At 39.0% G+C, this 19300-nt stretch overlaps 1 protein-coding gene across 5 annotated transcripts in view; it reads right to left on the reverse strand.

Moving 5' to 3' along the window:
* The window catches only part of GLIS3 (GLIS family zinc finger 3), a 181453-nt gene that overhangs the window by 34795 nt on the left and 127358 nt on the right, over positions 1-19300 (reverse strand). For all 5 annotated transcript variants that reach the window (XM_068667942.1, XM_068667944.1, XM_068667945.1 and 2 more), the window contains one exon: positions 69-210. In XM_068667942.1, coding sequence (XP_068524043.1) covers positions 69-210 — 142 coding nt within the window. The remainder of the gene's footprint in view (positions 1-68; positions 211-19300) is intronic.

Genomic DNA, 19300 nt, shown 5'->3' on the forward strand with positions numbered 1-19300 from the left:
TTACAAAATCATCCATAATCACAGGCAAGCAATAATATATCAGGCTGTTTTCCTATCTTTTTTTATACCTGAGTAAATATCATGCATAGGCCCTGGGGAGTGTCCCATGGTATTATCCGCAACATCATGTGGTGATGGGGCTGGCTGGAGGGGCTGGATTGTGAGGCAGTCATTCAGGATGTCCCGGCCAAGCTCTGAGCTTGATCTCAACTGAAACACAAGAGATTACAAAAAAAAAAAAAAAAAAGGAAATAAAACACAAAATACTCAAAGATATTGAAAAATTGTAATAAAGGAATGTTGAAGAGTTAGATAAAGGAATTGACCATATGAAGAATCTTTGTCTTTTACAAAATGGTAAATATCTTTCCACTACAGCACTACAGTAGGTATTTCTCAAATCTTGTGAAGGAAACTTCCTCATGCTTGATAAGACTACATGTATACTCAGGAAAAGGGCTACTTGTACAGGTAGGGCCTTGGACAGATGAACTTACATGTGATCTCTTGCCATACGCTGCAAAGGATAGAATTGCCCTATTCATGGATAATGGAGACTTATCAAATGTCTGTAATTTCTTATATCAGCAGAGTAGTACTATAAAAAAATTTCTTATATCAGCAGAGTAGTACTATAAAAAAAATAGAGACATTTTCCTGCTGGTTTGGTGTCCTTAACTAGCTCACTGAAGGATGAGAAAAGCATCTTTGGCAGTGGCAGTAGAAATGAGGTACTGGGAATGAGCAACGAGCAGTGATATGACTCAGGATGGTCAGGATGGAAGAGGCACCACTTTATATGGACCAAAGCTGTCGCGAGACCAAGTTGTTAACCTAACTAGAATCACATTTGTTTTATAATATGGCTGAACTGATCTGAAAATGAGTGCTGTCAAAAGGGACAGTTTACTGGCTACACAATGCCACACATCCTAGTCACTTGCACAGTACTTTAGCCATAAAGAGCAAGTCTGTGTATCTGTTTGATCTGGCAAAAAAAAAAGTAATTCTGCAAGCAATTAATAAATAAATTAACAGGAAGAGTTTTACTTTGAATAAAAATGGATGAATGGGCTCACCCTGAGGCTATAATACTATTTTAAACAAAAGAAGAAAAAAGGAGACTTGCTGCAGTGGCCTGCCATGGAGCTGTTCTAACTGTCATGTAAAACTGCAGCATAAAGTTTCTGGCAGATGGATGCTGCTGCAGGCTGCTGGCACTGATGCATGTCTCAACACCCTGCTTCATGTTACAGTCACATACATAAAAAATTTGCCTGTTCCTCACAGCTGTCTCAGCTCATAAGTTAGTGTATGCATTTAGAAGTATGAAAAAGCAGGGTCTGTGAATATATGCAAGTGGGGCACCACAGTGGCTGAGATGCAGATAGATATCTTGTCTTGTCACCCAAGATGATGAACAGAGAATTCTTAGCAAAGCAGCATGATGGAGAGAAGCCTCACTTAGAGCTGGAGGACTTCATGTACTCATGCATCAGACTCCCAAGATGAAAACATTACAGATACAACAGGCTTCTTCTTCCCTTTGGTGCCATGAAAATTGAGCAGGTAAAAGTAACTGGAATATAACTCAGCACCTCTAGCAAACTCCTAAGGGGAGGAAGGAAAACAAGAAGAGGAATTTCTGCCCATCCTGTATTTAGAAATGAAGAAATACGAGTAAAAGGGAATGATTCTTAATGCAGAAAGACCCATTACTATGCTACAAGATCCTGATACTCATTAAAATGACTTCTGATGACATGCAGAAGCATAAAACTGTTGCAAGAGAATGGAGAGTTGGTCTTACACATCATAAGCACCAGAGGTGTGGTGATTGTAACACAGAGATTATATGCATATGTGCATGCTGCATGTTCTTCTTTCTGTTAAAAAATTGAGTGAGTCATCACTAAATCTGAAGGTAAATTAACTTTGTGAAGTATATTTGTTATGTTGGAAATAATCTAAATTATACTGGGCAGCAGGGGTGCGAGAATGGTGAGGAAAGGGAGGAAAGAAATGAGAAAGAGAGAAAGGGAGAAGGAGAGACAGGGAGAAAGCTGCTGAACACTTTTCATTTATTATCCATACTTACACCCTACTGTACGTCCAAATGTTTCTTCCAGAATAGCATTTATGGTTTTATAATGTCAATTGTCCATTATTTATTATGTTAATACTGCTCATATGAGTAACATGGCTTTTTCATGAAATGTGGTGCATATGAAATTAAATGACAAATATATCCAGATCCAAATTCTTATTAATATTATTTTTCATAGGCATTATACAACATTAAATTTCTATGCAATCTAGTAAGAAAATATGTATGAAAATACCTGACTTCTATTAAAAATAAGGATTCTGTCACACAGAATATAAATTCACAGAGGTCACCTGTATGAAGTTGCTTGCTTATGCCATTTTTTTCTGTGAGCAAGAAAATGATAAATTTTTAAACGATTGAATAGCACTCACTATGGATGAAGCAGTGAGCAGAGCAAGGAAATGTGAGCTAAGTACTTATACACTAGTTAGAAGCATTGCATAACAATGACAGCCAACTGGGTGTAAGTGTGTAACATGCATTTTCCTCTTTTGCAATGTTCAGGGAATTTGCTTTGCATTTGCAAAATCTAAAAGCAAACAAAAACTAGGATCAACAACAAAACCAAACAAAACCCATGAAACAAACACTAGGAGACAGCTGTAATCTGACTTTTGAAGAGTATTACACTGATTTGTACAACTGCAAACAAATACTGATAATTCAAATTGCCACTAAATGTACTACCATAAGTCTTTAAACCCTCACCGGATAAAAGGTGCTGGGCATAACTTCACCTTCCTCCACTGCATGTGATATGTATGTGCGTTGCTATTGAAGAGTGATTACTTCTGCAGCATCAGAAAGGGTAGGGAGCAAGGGGTAGAGGAGTTCTCTACTCTCCCGCTTAGCAGAGCAGGACCATAAATGTGTAAATATTGCTTTAGCAGAAGGAGCCATTGAATCACAGCTGCTTCCCAAACTAGACACAACTTCTGGGGAACTCATGCTGTGAATGCTGGGTCCTCCTTCCTCTGTTGTCTAAAGCTCTGCAGCTGATCAATGTTTTTTTAGATATTTCCTCGGTAGGAATCAGCCTGTACCATTAGATGCAAGTATTGATCTGCCTGAGGGTAGGAGAGCTCTAGAGGGATCTGGATAGGTGAAACCAATGGGCCAAGGCCAACTGTATGAGGTTCAATAAGGCCAAGAGCTGGGTCCTGCACTTGGGGAGCAACAATCCTATGCGATGCTACAGGATAGAGAAATAATGTCTGGAAAGCTACCTGGCAGAAAGAGACCTGGTGGTATTGGTCAATAGGCGGCTGTATATGAGTCAGCAGTGTGCTCAGGTGGCCAAGAAGGCCAACAGCATCCTGGCTTGTATAAGAAACAGTGTGGCCAGCAGGGCTAGGGAAGTGATTGTCCCCCTGTACTCAGCTCTGGTGAGGCCACACCTCGAGTATTGTGTTTAGTTTTGGGCCTCTCACTGCAAGAAGGACATTGAGGTGCATGCTCTGGACATGTCCAGAGAAGGCCTATGAAGCTGGTGAAGGGCCTGGAACAGAAGTCCTATGAGGAGCAGCTGAGGGAACTGGGGTTGTTTAGTCTGGAGAAGAGGAGGCTCAGGGGAGACCATATCACATGGTACAATTACCTCAAATGAGGCTATAGCAGCATGGTTATTGGTCTCTTCTTCCAAGCACCAAGGAAATGGCCTTAAGTTGCACCGGGAAGGTTTAGGTTGGATATTACAAAAAAAATCTTTACTGAAAGGGTTGTGAAGTGTTGGAACTGGCTGCCCAGGAAAGTGGTGGAGTTACCATCTTCATGTCTTCAAAAACATGTAGATTAGAGCTTAGTGATGTGGTTTAATGGTGGACTTGGCAGCACTGGGTTAAAGGTTGGACTAGATGATCTTAGAGGTCTTTTCGAACCTGAATGATTCTATGATTAACAGGGCTGACATAAGCTGTGACCTTTTGGGGAGCAACACAGCTGGCAAAAACAAAACAAAACAAAACAGTCTTGTTCAACTGCATCTGATCAAGGCATTCTTTTTTTTTTTTTTTTTTTTTCTACAAAAATATTGAGGTTAAAAAAAAATTCTCAGTCAAATGTTTTTGCCTATTTTTATAGACACCTTTAACAAAAAGTTTTAATTGCAACAAGTGCTTTACATTTTGTCAAGGGCAGGGAAATCTGAGTTTTCACACTTACTTGAAGAAACAGAACAATGAAAAGACAGGTAATATCAAAAACAAGCAAATAAACCAACCATCCAATGCAGCCATAAAAATTTATCTTCAGTTAAAAAAAGCTATAAATCTGAAATAATAGTTGACCAGATCTAACTGCTGCAGTCCGTTTCTTGTCCTCTTCCAAAGATAATGCATCTCACTTGCAGGTAGACTGTAGAGTTATCAACTGGCTGTAAAAGACATTGGATGCTCTCCTTGACTTCTGTATAAATTATATCCCAGCACAAAAATCCTGTCATTATGGCAGCAATACATTTCCCTCTTGATCACTCAGCTGAGCACCAGTACAATCACACCAGAACTGAAAACTTGCCAATCTATTTGGGAGAACTCTAACATTAGAAAGTTATCTTGCTGAATGATGAAATCAGTAACTGAAAATTTTGCCATGCTGAGCACAGAGATTTTCAGTGTGCTGCAACTTAGCCCAAAGTTAACAATCAACTGTTCAGCCTGCTTTTAAGTTCCCTGTGTGAAATGTTTGTTCTAAATGATAATTTTTCAACTTTAATAGCTCAGTTGCATGGAAGACTTGACAGGTTTTATATTTGGAAATCTGAGCCTTTCCCATTATCACAATGTGGTGATTTTTTCTAATACACAAAACAACACACTGTCAGTCATAATTTATAATTGTTTTACGCTTGCGATAATCAACTAATGTTCATCACTTTCAGAAAACTGGATTGAAATTCTAATGTTACATTAGCTTTTTAGGTATAACTAAATAATTACTCGAGATTAAATGATACAAGCAGAAGTAATTAGAAGGGAGTAAGATTTCTACATTCTTCAGTTTTCAATGTGATTATATTTAAGTCCAAGACCAGAGACATGCTGTTGGTTTGATGTATGACATACTTCCAAAGAAAATGTTTCCTTAAAAGAAAGGATCATTTGTTTTATGTTTTTCTAAACAGTCTGTGTTTTATCCAAGATCTGCATGTTTTTGTACAACCTGGCTCACTTCTTCAGCATTACTCCTGTTTAGTAGAAATCTGATGCCATCAAGGAAAACATCTGTTTATGAACATTGTTGGTTAGAAGAGATGTAGTTTTGAATTTTTCAAACACGATTAGTTTGTTTCCAAACTACATTAGGCAGGATTTCACTAACATCAAAGCCTGTGTATATGTACTCACATTAAATCCAATAAATCTTCAGCAAAGACCGGGTTCCTCTAGTCACTCAAACATGCCAGTTATGTCATCAAATCAGAGTTTAAATTTCATTTTTTGGGAAAGAGGGCTTAATGTACTCTAGTAATGCTGTCCACATAGTACAGCATTTCCATTCATAAAGGAGATATTGGTTACAGTCTATTCTTTCAGTGCGGGTTAGATCTGTTCCTTCTCTATTTATAAAACAAACAAACAAGCAAAACAAACAAAACAAAACAAAACAAAACAAACAAACAAACAAACAAAAAAGGGATGTGGAACTCTGAATACTGCTATGTTTCACTGAGTGGAATTGCTCCACATGAAATGTGTTAAAGATTTATAAATGTGTTTTTCTTTTCACTATACAGCTAAGGAGTAATCTTTGTTATTCAGCTGTTTGTGTATTAATTTTACTAAGCTGTATTTGTCAAGCAGGAAACAAGCCAGTAGTCTTCCATGTGTTTTTGTTGTTCATATGTTAAGTTGGCATTGGAAGAGCTAAATATGACCTGTCTACAGCAACCTACACATTATACTAACTTTTTAAAGGAATAGCCAAAAATTTATATTTTCTTGCACATTCAGAGCCATGTTATGTCCTGTTAGCATCATGACAGCACAAATATGTGACCACTAGAAAAGTACAAGTTCAATATGAAGCCAAGCAATGTAAGAGTGTTAACACATATTATGGGTTTTCTTGCTAGATCATCTATTTATTCACACAGATCAGTGTCAAGGTCAAATGTTTTCTTACACAGTTCTAAAACTTGTTGACAATAGAAAATAAAAGTTCATACTTAATAAGTGTCTTAGTTCTTGCATCTGGAGGCTGTAGACATTCTGGAGCAAAGAGACACTGTAGGATTGCTCAATAACTGCTCCCAGTAAATCATCTGGGCAGGATTTCTAGAAAGCCATAGCATAATTCTGCTAATTGTCTACCACTGCTTTCCAATATGTATGCAGAAAATTTTTATCTGCACTTGCATTCTGTTTCAATTAAATCCTACGCCAGGAAAACAGAAATTAACTAGCCTGAAATTGAAATTAAAACTGAAATTAAACTAGCCTATATGGATAGTGTAACTGTTAGGTTCCATATGAGAAATAGTTACTTTTGTTCCACTCAAAGTTTTACTGCAAATGTTTGACTTCAGAGACAATAGTAGCCTTCATCTTTGTAACCTACCTTAACTCAAGAAAACATACCACAGCCTCTTGTGTTAAAAATCAAAAGTACTAGAACCTACATAGCTAGTTAACTTTGAGAAATTATAAGGCAACAAGAAATTCTGTTTTAGAAACACTAAACTCTTGTAAGAGGCTAACACTGTTAACGTTAAGATGGGTGACACAAAATGAATTTTACCTTTGTTACATGTATATATTAACAAATGTATATATTAGCAAATATATAAACAAATTTATTATATATATATAACAAATACATATATATTTGTTATAGAACGAATATATATATATAATATATATATATAACAAATATAAATGTATCTTTGTTATACAAGGACTTTTTTTTTGATCAGTATTATTTTAATTTGGAAACTAATTTGGCTTATTTCTTTACTAAATTGATACAGACCTATAGACCAAAAACATCATTTTAAGGTGAAAAACTTCAAATTGAACAAATCCTAAAGGAAACCTGAGATTAAATAAATAAATAAAATAATAAATAAATAAATAAAAGAGGTCAAAAACATCAAATCAGCAATCTTACTTTAAGGAAGGTAAGTACAGTTCAAATGAGATATATTGTAAGTGGCCATTTTCTGAGATAAACAAAAAAGCTTGCTTGGTCATAATTCTGTTGAAAACTAATGTCCTAAATTTTTCAAGTTCATTTTGCCTTTTAATGTAAAAGGCTCCTAAGGATGCTCCTTGTTGTGCCATCTACTGGCTTGGAAAAAGTGCACATTTTCACAAATTTTGCTTTCTTTTATTTCTTATTCTAGTCGTAGGACTGGAAAGCATCCACAGAAATGCATGTATATACACACACACACATATTACCTCCCTCCTTGACCCATTTCAGATTGTATCAAACTTGAAAACATGCAACTACCTTAGTAAAAATGCTACCTACACAATACCTATGACTATTTCTTCCTCTTCCCATTTCTTCCTCTTTTTCTCACTGTTATAAGAGGCTTGTAGCTGTTTTTCATGTGAACGGTAGAGTTGAAGTATGAAATTCAAAAAGCAGGAAAAAAGTCTGATCCACTTTATATCAGACTAATTTGGAGATATAGCTTTTCCAGGTGAATGCAGCTTGACAAGGAACCCACTTGGACTGCAGAGTGATTTGTTTTCCCTTATTGAAAACAGAACTGCTTGGCAAATTTCCACTTCAGGACTGGAAAAAAGTGGAAAATAAATAAGTACCCATCCACCTGATGTTTCAGTTAAAAAAAATACTTGTCACAGGTTACCAAAAAGTGCCATGAAAATCTGTAAATAGTATATACGCAATTATTTGTGTATACAAACAAAGATTTTTTAGATTTCACATTCCCTTTAATACTCTGCAACATTGCTTACTGTACCACTGTCTTCAGAGTCAAATATTTGATTTTGTGGAAATTGATCATAAGTACACCAGTTCCTAAAAGGAAACACTTGTCTGTGTGAAATAATACTTGATTATAGAACAAGACTAGAAATTAAAAAAAAAAAAAAAAAGCTTTGGCAGCTTTACTGTTAAGAGATCCAAATTATTATGCCTTCAGGAATATGATTTTCACTCTTCCAAAGATTCTTTAGGACATCTCTGTACAGTTTCACCTACTGCCTATGAATTTGTGAGCTGTCAATTTAGTATGTTTCCTTGCTAGATGATGATGGGTGTGTTTGTTGGATTGGTAATGCTGAATTTCAGAGTTCCTATAGCTTCCTATTTACTGTGGGAGACTTTGGTTGGTTGGTTGGTTGGTTTTGTTTGTTTTTTGTTTATTTGCTTGGCTTGGTTAAAGTCCTTATTCAGTTTACTGTGCAGCCTCACAAACAACCATCAGCAAATGGGGCAGAGCTCTGCAGCACGAGGAGGAAAAACACAGGAAGATTTAAGCTTTCCTCACACAGGGATTGATCGTGAAGTCAGTATCTCGCCCACTCATTGCTTCAGTAGTAGGTAGGACTCCAAAATTGGTATCTGCCAGTGCAGGCCAGCTGCCAGGACCCACCTCCAGTAGCACTAAATCTGCACAGCAGGGATGGACATTCCAGACTGGAAGGACAGTCAATGAGGATGCTCTTAAAGACCTGAAGGGTGTTTGGGCTGTGGCTGGATTGGCTAACTGAAAACTGAATAATAAAAAATGCTATGGGCATGTACTGACAGCTGTTGCAAGAGTTTTGAGACAATCTTGATTTTTTTTTTTTGGCACGTGTATTATTTAACAGGGGTGATAGCACTTCTTCTGGTGTACTTTCCAACATATCACACTGCCAGAACTCACAGGACTATAAAATCAAGGCAGAAACCAGGTGCAGGGAGACATCATGACATGAAACAAAAAATGTTAACATGCGAGTGAACCACCAATCTGCTGACATTTGCAACTGCATGTGTCTTGATGGGATGTACCCATGACATGTGAGGCCACTCTATAATCTTTACTTGATCATGGCAACTGGGAGAAGTGCCTTAAAACTGGAGGAAAGCAAATACCACTCCTACCTTCAAGAGGGACAAGGAATGCCCTGGGAACTACAGGCTGGTCAGCATCACCTCAGTCTCTGGGAAGGTGATGGAACAGCTAATCCTGAAAACAATTTCCATGCACAAAAAAGGTGACCTTTTCCTCTATTCAACATTGATGAGGCCACACCTGGAGTACCAATAATGTTTCCATTTCTGAGCACCCCAGTACAAGAGAGACATAGGCGTACTGGAGAGAGTCCAGTGGAGGGCCACCAAGATGCTGAAGGGACTGAAGCACCTCTCCCATTAGTTCGAGAGAGTGGAGATTGTTCAGCCTGTAGAAGAGAAGGCTTAGGAGGATCTTATCAATGTGTATGAATACCTCAAGGGAGGGTGCAGAGAAGACTGAACCAGGCTCATTTTCAGTGGTGCCCAGTGGTAGGAGAAGAGGCAATGGGCACAAGCTGGAACACAAAAGGTTCCATTTGAACTTCAGCAAGCACAGCTCTACAGTGTGGGTGATGGAGCACTGTCACAGGTTGCCCAGAGAGGTTGTAGAGTCTTCCTCCTTGTAGAACTGCAAAAGCTGCCTTGATCACAGAATCACACAGAATTTCTAGGTTGGAAGAGACCTCAAGATCATCGAGTCCAACCTCTGACCTAACAATAAGCAGTCCTCCACTAAACCATACCACTAAGCTCTACATCTAAACGCCTTTTAAAGACCTCCAGGGATGGTGACTCCACCACTTCCCTGGGCAGCCCATTTCAATGTCTAACAACCCTTTCGGTAAAGTAGTTCTTCCTAACATCTAACCTAAAACTCCCCTGGCGCAACTTAAGCCCATTCCCCCTCATCCTGTCACCAGGCACGCGGGAGAACAGGCCAACCCCCACCTCACTACAGCCTCCTTTAAGGTATCTACAGAGAGCAATAAGGTCACCCCTAAGCCTCCTTTTCTCCAGGCTGAACAAGCCCAGCTCCTTCAGCCGCTCCTCGTAGGACTTGTTCTCCAGACCCCTCACCAGCTTCCTTGCCCTTCTCTGGACCCGCTCAAGCACCTTGATGTCTTTCTTGTAGCGAGGGGCCCAAAACTGAACACAGTACTCGAGGTGCGGCCTCACCAGAGCCGAGTACAGGAGGACGATCACCTCCCTAGCCCTGCTGGTCACACTGTTTCTGATACAAGCCAGGATGCCGTTGGCCTTCTTGGCCACCTGAGCACTCTGCTGGCTCATATTCAGCCGACTGTCCACCATCACTCCCAGGTCCTTCTTTGCCTGGCAGCGCTCCAACCACTCATCTCTCAGCCTGTAGCTCTGCTTGGGGTTATTGCGCCCCAGGTGCAGGACCCGGCACTTGGCCTTGTTGAACTTCATGCAGTTGACCTCAGCCCATCGGTGCAGCCTATCCAGATCCTCCTGCAGAGCTTTCCTACCCTCAAGCAGATCGACGCATGCGCATAGCTTGGTGTCATCTGCAAACTTACTGAGGGTGCACTCAACGCCCTCATCCAGATCATTGATGAAGATATTAAAGAGGACCGGCCCCAGCACCAAGCCCTGGGGGACGCCACTAGTGACCGGCCTCCAACTGGACTTGACTCCATTTACCACGACTCTTTGGGCCCGGCTATCCAGCCAGTTTCTAAGCCAACGAAGCGTGTGCCAGTCCAAGCCAAGAGCAGCCAGTTTCTTGAGGAGAATGCTGTGGGAGACGGTGTCAAATGACTTGCTGAAGTCAAGGTAGACCACATCCACAGTCTTTCCCTTGTCCACCCAGTGCGTCACTTTGTCATAGAAGGAGATCAGGTTCATCAAGCAGGATCTGCCTTCCATAAACCCATGCTGACTGGGCCTGATCGCCTGCTTGCCCTGCAAGTGCTGCGTGATGACTCTCAAGAGGATCTGCTCCATGAGCTTCCCTGGTACTGAGGTCAAACTGACAGGCCTGTAGTTTCCCAGGTCTGCCCTCTGGCCCTTCTTGTAGATGGGCGTCACATTTGCTAGCCGCCAGTCAGCTGGGACCTCCCCCGATAGCCAGGACTGCTGATAAATGATGGAAAGTGGCTTGGCCAGCACCTCTGCCAGTTCTCTCAGTACCCTTGGGTGGATCCCATCCGTCCCCATTGATTTGTGCACATCCAAGTGCCGTAGCAGGTCACCAACCAGTTCTTCGTGGATAGTGAGGGCCACATCCTGCTCCCCATCCCCTTCCACCAGGTCAGGCTACTGGGTATCCAGAGAACAACCAGTATTGCCGCTAAAGACTGAGGCAAAGAAGGCATTGAGCACCTCCAGCACCTCCACCTTTTCCTCATCTTTTGTAACTAAGTTTCCCCCCGCATCCAGTAAAGGACGGAGATTCTCCTTAATCCTCCTTTTTGTGTTGATGTATTTATAAAAACGTTTTTTGTTATCTTTAACAGCAGTAGCCAGATTGAGCTCCAGATGAGCTTTGGCCTTCCTAATTTTGTCCCTGCACAGCCTCGCTACATCCTTATAGTCCTCCCTAGTGGCCTGCCCACTTTTCCAAAGATTATAAACCCTCTTTTTTCTCCTAAGCTCAAGCCACAATTCTCTGTTGAGCCAGGCTGGTCTTCTTCCCTGCTGGCTCATCTTTGGGCACATGGGAACAGACCGCTCCTGCGCCATTAGGATTTGCCTCTTGAAGAGCGCCCAGCCTTCCTGGACCCCTCTGCCCTTCAGAACCGCCTCCCAAGGGACTCCACCAACTAGTGTCCTGAGCAGCCCAAAGTCAGCCCTCCGAAAGTCCAATACAGCGGTTTTACTAGTCCCCTTCCTGGCCTCGCCAAAAATAGTGAACTCCACCATTTCGTGGTCACTCTGCCCAAGACAGCTCCCGACAATCACATCCTCCACCAGTCCTTCTCTGTTTGTGAATGGTTTTTTGATATGGTTGGAGGGAAGCTGCTCCAGCTATCCCTGCCTGAGCAGGGGGTTGGACCACATAACCTCCACAGGTCCCTTCCAACCTTAACCACTTCCACTATGAGGAATACGTGGGTGTTTTCCATGTTTCCTGCTTCCTGAAGAGCAGAGCTCCACACAAAACTGGCACAGCCCATCCCCAGGATAGATCCTCCTTGCAAGTTCTGCCTTGCTTATCCTACTGCAGCACCTGGGACAATGGCCACAGCCAGCCCTCCATGCTTTCAAGGTCTGTTTTCCTATTTCTCACTCACCACGCTCAAAAGAACCGATCACTTGTGTTATCAAAAGTTTTCCAACAACTTGTGCAGTTAAATTCCTTAAACACTGCTGACCATTCCTAATCCTTTTTTTTGCCAGCACCGCTTTCAGCAAAAATTGCTGCACTCCATGGAGCCTGATTTATATTTCATTTTGAAAACAGGAAGTAAAGGGATTAAAGTTGAGGATTAAAACACTTACTCTTTGCTGCATTTTTTTTTCTGCAGAATAGTTTGTTAGTTGCCATGGGCACTGCTCAGTGACCCTTAGCCCATGAATGCAGTTCTTTTTGCATTAATGACATCTTTTAAATGGACTTCATAGAAAATAAATGAGTGAAAATATCCTTATGTTCAACTGCTCTGAAAGAAAGAAAATACTTTTGCTTCTTTTTCTCTCCATTCTCTCTCTTTTGCACTTTTAACAGTGAAATTTGAACTTAAAGTTTGAACAAGGGCAACTGAAACTTGAAAGGTGCAGAAGTGTACTGGGCTCGTACCGTAGGCCCTGGACAGAATCCGTTTGCTCTCCGGAAGACAGGTGTTCAAAAACAGAGCAGTTTCACCAGATTAATATAGTCACATAATAGACAAAGTTGTTGGTAACTGGCTTAATGCCCTAATAGCCTGCTGAAATACCAATGATGTATTCTTCTAACTCTCCTTAGCTAACTCTCTCCTCATTAATTAATCATTCTGAATAAGAGAACAGAAAAAAGAAGTGAATTTATTTTCTGTAAGAAATTTATTAAGTGGTGTTTCTTGGTTCAAAAAAAAAAATCAAATACTGACAAATTAAAGGAAATGTGTTGCAAAATGAAATAAAACAACGATACTAGCAAAAGAAAATCACAATACATTGTTTTCTATTTGTGTTTGCCACTAAATTCTGACTGCTGGCATAAAATTTTGTTTATCCCAAGGCTTTAAAACAAGCCAGGAGTTTCACTGATGTGTAGTAAAGTGCAGTAAAATCAACATGTAGTCATAATAAAAAAAAAGCCTGCTTTTACTGTAAAACAATTTAAACAATGAACAGGCAAGTAGCATGCAGCACTGTAATAAGAAAGAACACTGTTTTTATTTTATTTTATTTTATTTTATTTTATTTTATTTTATTTTATTTTATTTTATTTTATTTTATTTTATTTTATTTTATTTTATTTTATTTTATTTTATTTTATCTTTCCTGGGGGACTGAAGCATTTGCTGTAAGATGTACAGGTTTATATGTGTTATACAAAAAAGGTTCTAAGAGAGAATAAGAAAAGGTGAATTGCTAGAAAGTGATATAAAATGACCAAGGCTCATAAAGATTCAGTCATTGAGATCTGCCCATGAAGGTGGAGATTTTATATTCCCTTTTCACCAACATGAGGCTTGCATAGTGGCAGAAGAACAACATCTGCAGGATCATCACTAGCTGTGCATAGGTTCCTCTGCAGAGCCCTTCCATTTCAGTTGGGACCTTGGTCAGGCCACGCTGCAAGGTAGTCCCAGCAATTGCTTTGGCCAGATGATCCATGTCTTTATTTCCTTACTTCCAACATGCTGCACACCTAGAATGGACTTATCTACTCTGCTAGCCTCTACTACAACCCAAATTAGGAGTGGATACAGCTGAGGTATAACATAGTCTGCTTCTTCATCAAAGAAGTGTAGAACCTTTTTTCTTTATTGTAACTAGGAAAAGAATTCTGAAGTTTTCCAACCATTACTAACTTATCTATTTTTGAGAGAGCAACAAGTGAAAAATGTAAGAAATCATGCACGAATAGCAGCAGGTTTAGGGAAACCCTGATTGCCTGTTCCCTTTCTCAGCATAGTGCCTGAAAAGATCTCCTTCAAGCTAGATATCATGGGAGGAAATCTTGTAGAAAACCTTAGCTGAGAGAGTATTTTGACAGCTCTCTAAAACCTACTGTTCAACCAGCATTACACAAATGACCAATCTATGTCAAAAAGGAATTTTATCAGGTAGAAATTAACCAAGCTGGAAGTGCAAGTCTGTGCACAGATCCCTGTCTCCTGTGCAATTAGAAACAAATCTCCACCAAGGATAAACAACTTTCACAAATGTCCTTTGGGCTGCCTTTCACAAAGTTATGAATTTGTGATATTCACTTTCTGGCAGAGACAATGCAAAATTCTATGATGGAGAAAGTCTGGAAGATATACATGAGGAACTGCTGTGTTAGAATAAGACTAAATAAATATCACATAAATAAATAAGGAGAAAAAAATATATAGTTGAATGACACTGCATGCTTTAGCTGCACAGCTCTTCTGTATGTTACTGAAAAACCCAGTAGAAGACCAAGGAGTATCACTTATCATGCTGTGGATCTGCTGAGGCATTAAGCTATCTGGTGAGCTGAATCCATGCATGGTGGCCACAAGATCCCTTTGAATGAGCAGGTTTTTCCAGGAGTCATGACAACTTTCAGAGGCAATTGCCAGTTAAGCATTCACTGTCTCAGAGCGTTTCTGTATAACATATATAATCCATAACTAATTTATGAAAAAAGATCACAAACACATTCTGTGCACTGTTAAAACTGTGAAACATTAAATAATTGATCAGGTGAAAGAGGTGAAAGGTGACAGTATTTGGTAATAACATCTTAAGTTCAAGGCCTACAGTGAAAAGCCCAGGGAGGTTTTACATTCTTTAGCTGATCTTGTTTATTTGGACTGTTCCAATTATCTATTCTTTTTTTTTTTTTTTTTTTTTTTTCCACAAAGATGTAGTGAAACAGTTGTATCCTTACCTATTAAAGTATCTTTTAATTAAATGGAAACAATCTTAAATACATATATATTCTTTGGCACCACATACTGGCTTGAAGAACTATTATACATGACAACTGTTCTCCACTGTTATAAATATGGATAAAATGAAAACTAACTAAAAGCAAGACTGTACACCATTCAGATGCTAAAATAGATGCTATCAAACTAATCTTGTCCTTGCCAAACAGCTGTAAGTAATCTAAGCAATCCTTTTGACTTTTTTTTTTAAAGAACTATCTTGTCGGTCTGCAAATGCACTTGTTTGAAGAGAAAACCTTCAAAAAGCATTAGACATTGCAAATGCTCATGATAAGATCTACACTAAGCCAGTGGAGGGTCTGTTCCATTGAAGTGCGATATGAACTGCAATACTTAAAAGTGAATTAGGGATTTTCTTTATTTAGGAAGATAGCTGCAGAAATAGCAAACTGTTCTTCACGGTACACTTGTACAAATAAGATAATGTTCCTATACTTGTAGAACAAGTTTAAGACTTGTGAGGGTCTGAGCTCTCAAAACAAATAAGTCTTTGTGAACAGCATAAAAATATTTGCCTTCTATATTGGTTTTTATTCACTGCATAGCTAATAGTATAGGCTCTGAATTTTGTTAATGATCATGCTGCAGAATTTCATTTTCACTAGCTTCTGTAAAAAGACTTACCAACTAAGAGAACTATGGATTTGTATTTTCAAATACAGCATCATCAATTCACAGATGAAAGAAATTGCTTTTTGCCAAAAACACAAAGTGAAACCAACTGAAAATAAAGTTTGTGTCAAGTAGTGCCCTATTTTTGGCTAGATAGAGATGCTTCTGGGTATCTCAAGGAAAAAAATCGCTTGGCATTGTTGTGATAGCAGAGCAAAGCTCTATACTGTAGCCTTACTTATTAAAACTGTTCTATAAATAAGGAATATAGGGTCCAATAGACATAATGATTTGCCTCCAACTTAGTCTAGACACTATTTATACCAGAAATGACTGTAGCTAGAATTAAAGACTGGAAAAAAAAAAAAAAAAAAAAAAAAAAAAAAAAAAAAAAGTATAAATGCATAAATGGTTCTCTGATTTTATGAAGTCATAAAACAGTGTTAGTGTTTTGTAAGAAGACTAATACAAAGATGAACTGAAGCAAATACCTGCCTCACTCATCCTTATGTTTTCACAGAATCATCTAGGCTGGAAGAAACCTCCAAGATCACCGAGTCCAACCTCTCACCTAACACTAACAAGTCCTCCACTAAACCATATCACTAAGCTCTAAATCTAAACATCTTTTAAAGACCTCCTATTCTTGCCCTTCTGATCCTTCACAATTCAATAAAGCCAGACACTATTTCTAAAGTATATCTGAAAGAAGAAAATAAATAGTAATTTCAACACATGAATTTCACCTCTCCGTCTTTTCCTTTCAGAAATACTCCATGTTTATCATTGTCATGGTTTTGGCTGGAATTTGGCTTCATATAGGCTCCCACAATGCTGTATTTTGGATTTTTGATGAAAATAGTGGTGACAACACACCGTAATGATAACACAACGGTAATTTAGTTGTTGTAGAGCAGTTCTTACACAGAGCCAAGGCCTTTTCTGCTTCTTCTGCTGCCCTGCCCACAAGGAAGTTGGGAGTGCACAAGAACTTGGGAGGGGACACAACCAGGACAGCTGGCCCAGACTGACCATAAAGATAGTCCGTACTATACAGTGTCATGCTCAGCAATAAAACCCACTATAAAGAAGAAGGACGTGAGGAAAGATTGGAGTGATAGAATTTGTCTTCCCAAGAAACCATTATGCATGATGAACTGTGGCTGTTCAGCAGTGGCTGAACATCTGCCAGCTGATGGGAAGTAGCAAATTTGCTTTGCCTGCACATGTGGCTTTTGCATTACCTGGAGAACTGTCCTTATTTCAACCTATGAGTTCCTACACTTTTACCATTCCAATTCTCTCCCCAGTCCCACCTGGGGACAGTGAGTGGCTGTGTGGTACTTAGTTGCTGGCTGGTGTTAAATCTGAACAGTCTTTGATTCTGGGGAACAATCAGTTTAGGCTATTATTTTTGGAAATAATTTCCTGAAAACTCAGCAAGCTCTTGTATTTGGTCCTGTTATGCCCTGAAAATGCACAGAAGAATGAAAAGCTGAAAAGCTGTTAGGTAATTATTGATGTGAGGGGAAAAGAAAAGGTAAATGATTCATGAGGTCCTGAATTAATATGAGGTCCTGGCTAGATAAAGATTAGCAAACGCATAGTATGTCAAACTTTTAAGTAGGCTTTGGCAATAAATACCAATATTCTTTATAAAGTAACAGTTTACTTGAATTCTGCATATGGAAAAAATGAAGGAAAGAAAGAGGATGACAGAGGAATGAATATAGAAGTATCTGGGGCAGAAGAAAGTAGAGATGGCTCTTACCATGGCATATGCACCTCAGCTGCCTAAGGATGTTCAGCTTGGTTACATATCCTAAAGAATCAAAGACACAAAGTTGGGAGACAGAATAAGGAATGAAATGGAAAAAGAAAAGTGTTACAAGAAATGAAATGAGAAAAGAAAAGAAAAAAAAAAAGGCAGGAGAATATGTAACTTAAGGCAAGGCAACCTGAAGGTTATTTTTCAGTAGCAATTTAGGAGCATTTACTTCTTCCAAGACTGCTTTAAGTTACGTACAGCATCCAGTAGTGGCTGACCTTTCAGTGGAAAGAGTGAGAAAGTGCAAATGAGCAGTGCAGAATAATCAACCTTTTCCCTAATCTCTCTAGTTTGATGCTTACTTCTGTCCTACAGCATGGTCCTGATTCACTAATATTCCATGCAAACCTTGTGTTTATTTTTTAACACTGCCAAAAGAATGATGAGTACTCTCAATAATCACAGAAATACCCAGATCCCTTTGAATTCCGATTGCCCCTTGTCTTCTATTATATGTTTTGGTAACAAGTACCACAAGGTAACTGTTCAACTATAAAAAAAAAAAATCTTTTTAGTTTGCTGTCCTTTCAAAGTTCAAAGGAGGAAATGACTAAGGGAACAGGCTTTTAAACTGTTTGTAGTCCAGAGGCATATTGTACGTTATCATTTTTTCTCAATATTCCTTTAGATCACATTCTGGATACTATATTTTTCTATCACTGACTGCCCTGCATAGAAGGAGCTCCATCAGTCTTCCCCAAGTGAAGATGAATTCCATTCATAGTCAGCAATTTTTAGGTTTTTAAAATGTGACAGGAAGTACTGTTTTTTATTCCATCAAAATACTTTACAAGTAGGGACTGAATGTTACTGTGCATATGGATTATACTGAAAATGTTTTCCAGACATTTTAAGCATTTATTCCCAGATGATTGCATGGTGTTTGTATATGTGCTTGTCCTCATGCTTATGCAGAATTTTACAAATGATGCAAAGATGGTTAAAAAAAGCAGATGATGTCTCCTTTCTGATTTGCTTTAGTAAATAAGAGTTTATTGTGCTATCTAGTAAATTGCACACAAAAGATATATTTATGCTGTGATATTCTTGGAATATAGGATCTCATCCCATTACCTGGAGAGATTCCCGGTTCAATGTATTTAGTGGATGGCTGGAGGCCAGGGCTGGGAAGAGAAAGGGAACAGTGGCAGCCTTAGAAGGTTTGCAGAAAAGGTTTTTTTGCCTTACGTGGTAAGTCATAAACATTTATCAACAAAAATTGTTTAAAATAATTCAGACCTAAATCTATCCATGTCACTGCATGCATCATCTGGCCCTGAACACAGATCTACAAAATCTGGGTTGAAAACTTCATGTAACTAGCATTTAGTACAGCATTTAGACCATGCAACATCAAAGACACATTTGCACATACAGCCTTGGAGAGCCAGCAACTTAAGACACCAAAATAATGTCACTTAGTGTGTAGGGGGACGCTAAAAGGAGGATTAAAAGCAGTGAGGCATAACATACTAAATGAATCCATGACTAACGGGGTGTGACAGCAAAGGGTTTCATTCTTTTCAACAGAATAGATCCCTAGTGCTGGAACTATTACTCTACTGTGCCTTTATCACCTTGGAATTTTTATGGTTATTTTTGATGAATTTGCATTTTTGTAAAGACTTTTTTGACATTAAGCCAATTTTCACTTTTAATTAAAGTCATAAATAATCT

The sequence above is a fragment of the Anas acuta genome, chromosome Z (genome assembly GCF_963932015.1).
Source record: "Anas acuta chromosome Z, bAnaAcu1.1, whole genome shotgun sequence".
NCBI lineage: Eukaryota > Metazoa > Chordata > Aves > Anseriformes > Anatidae > Anas > Anas acuta.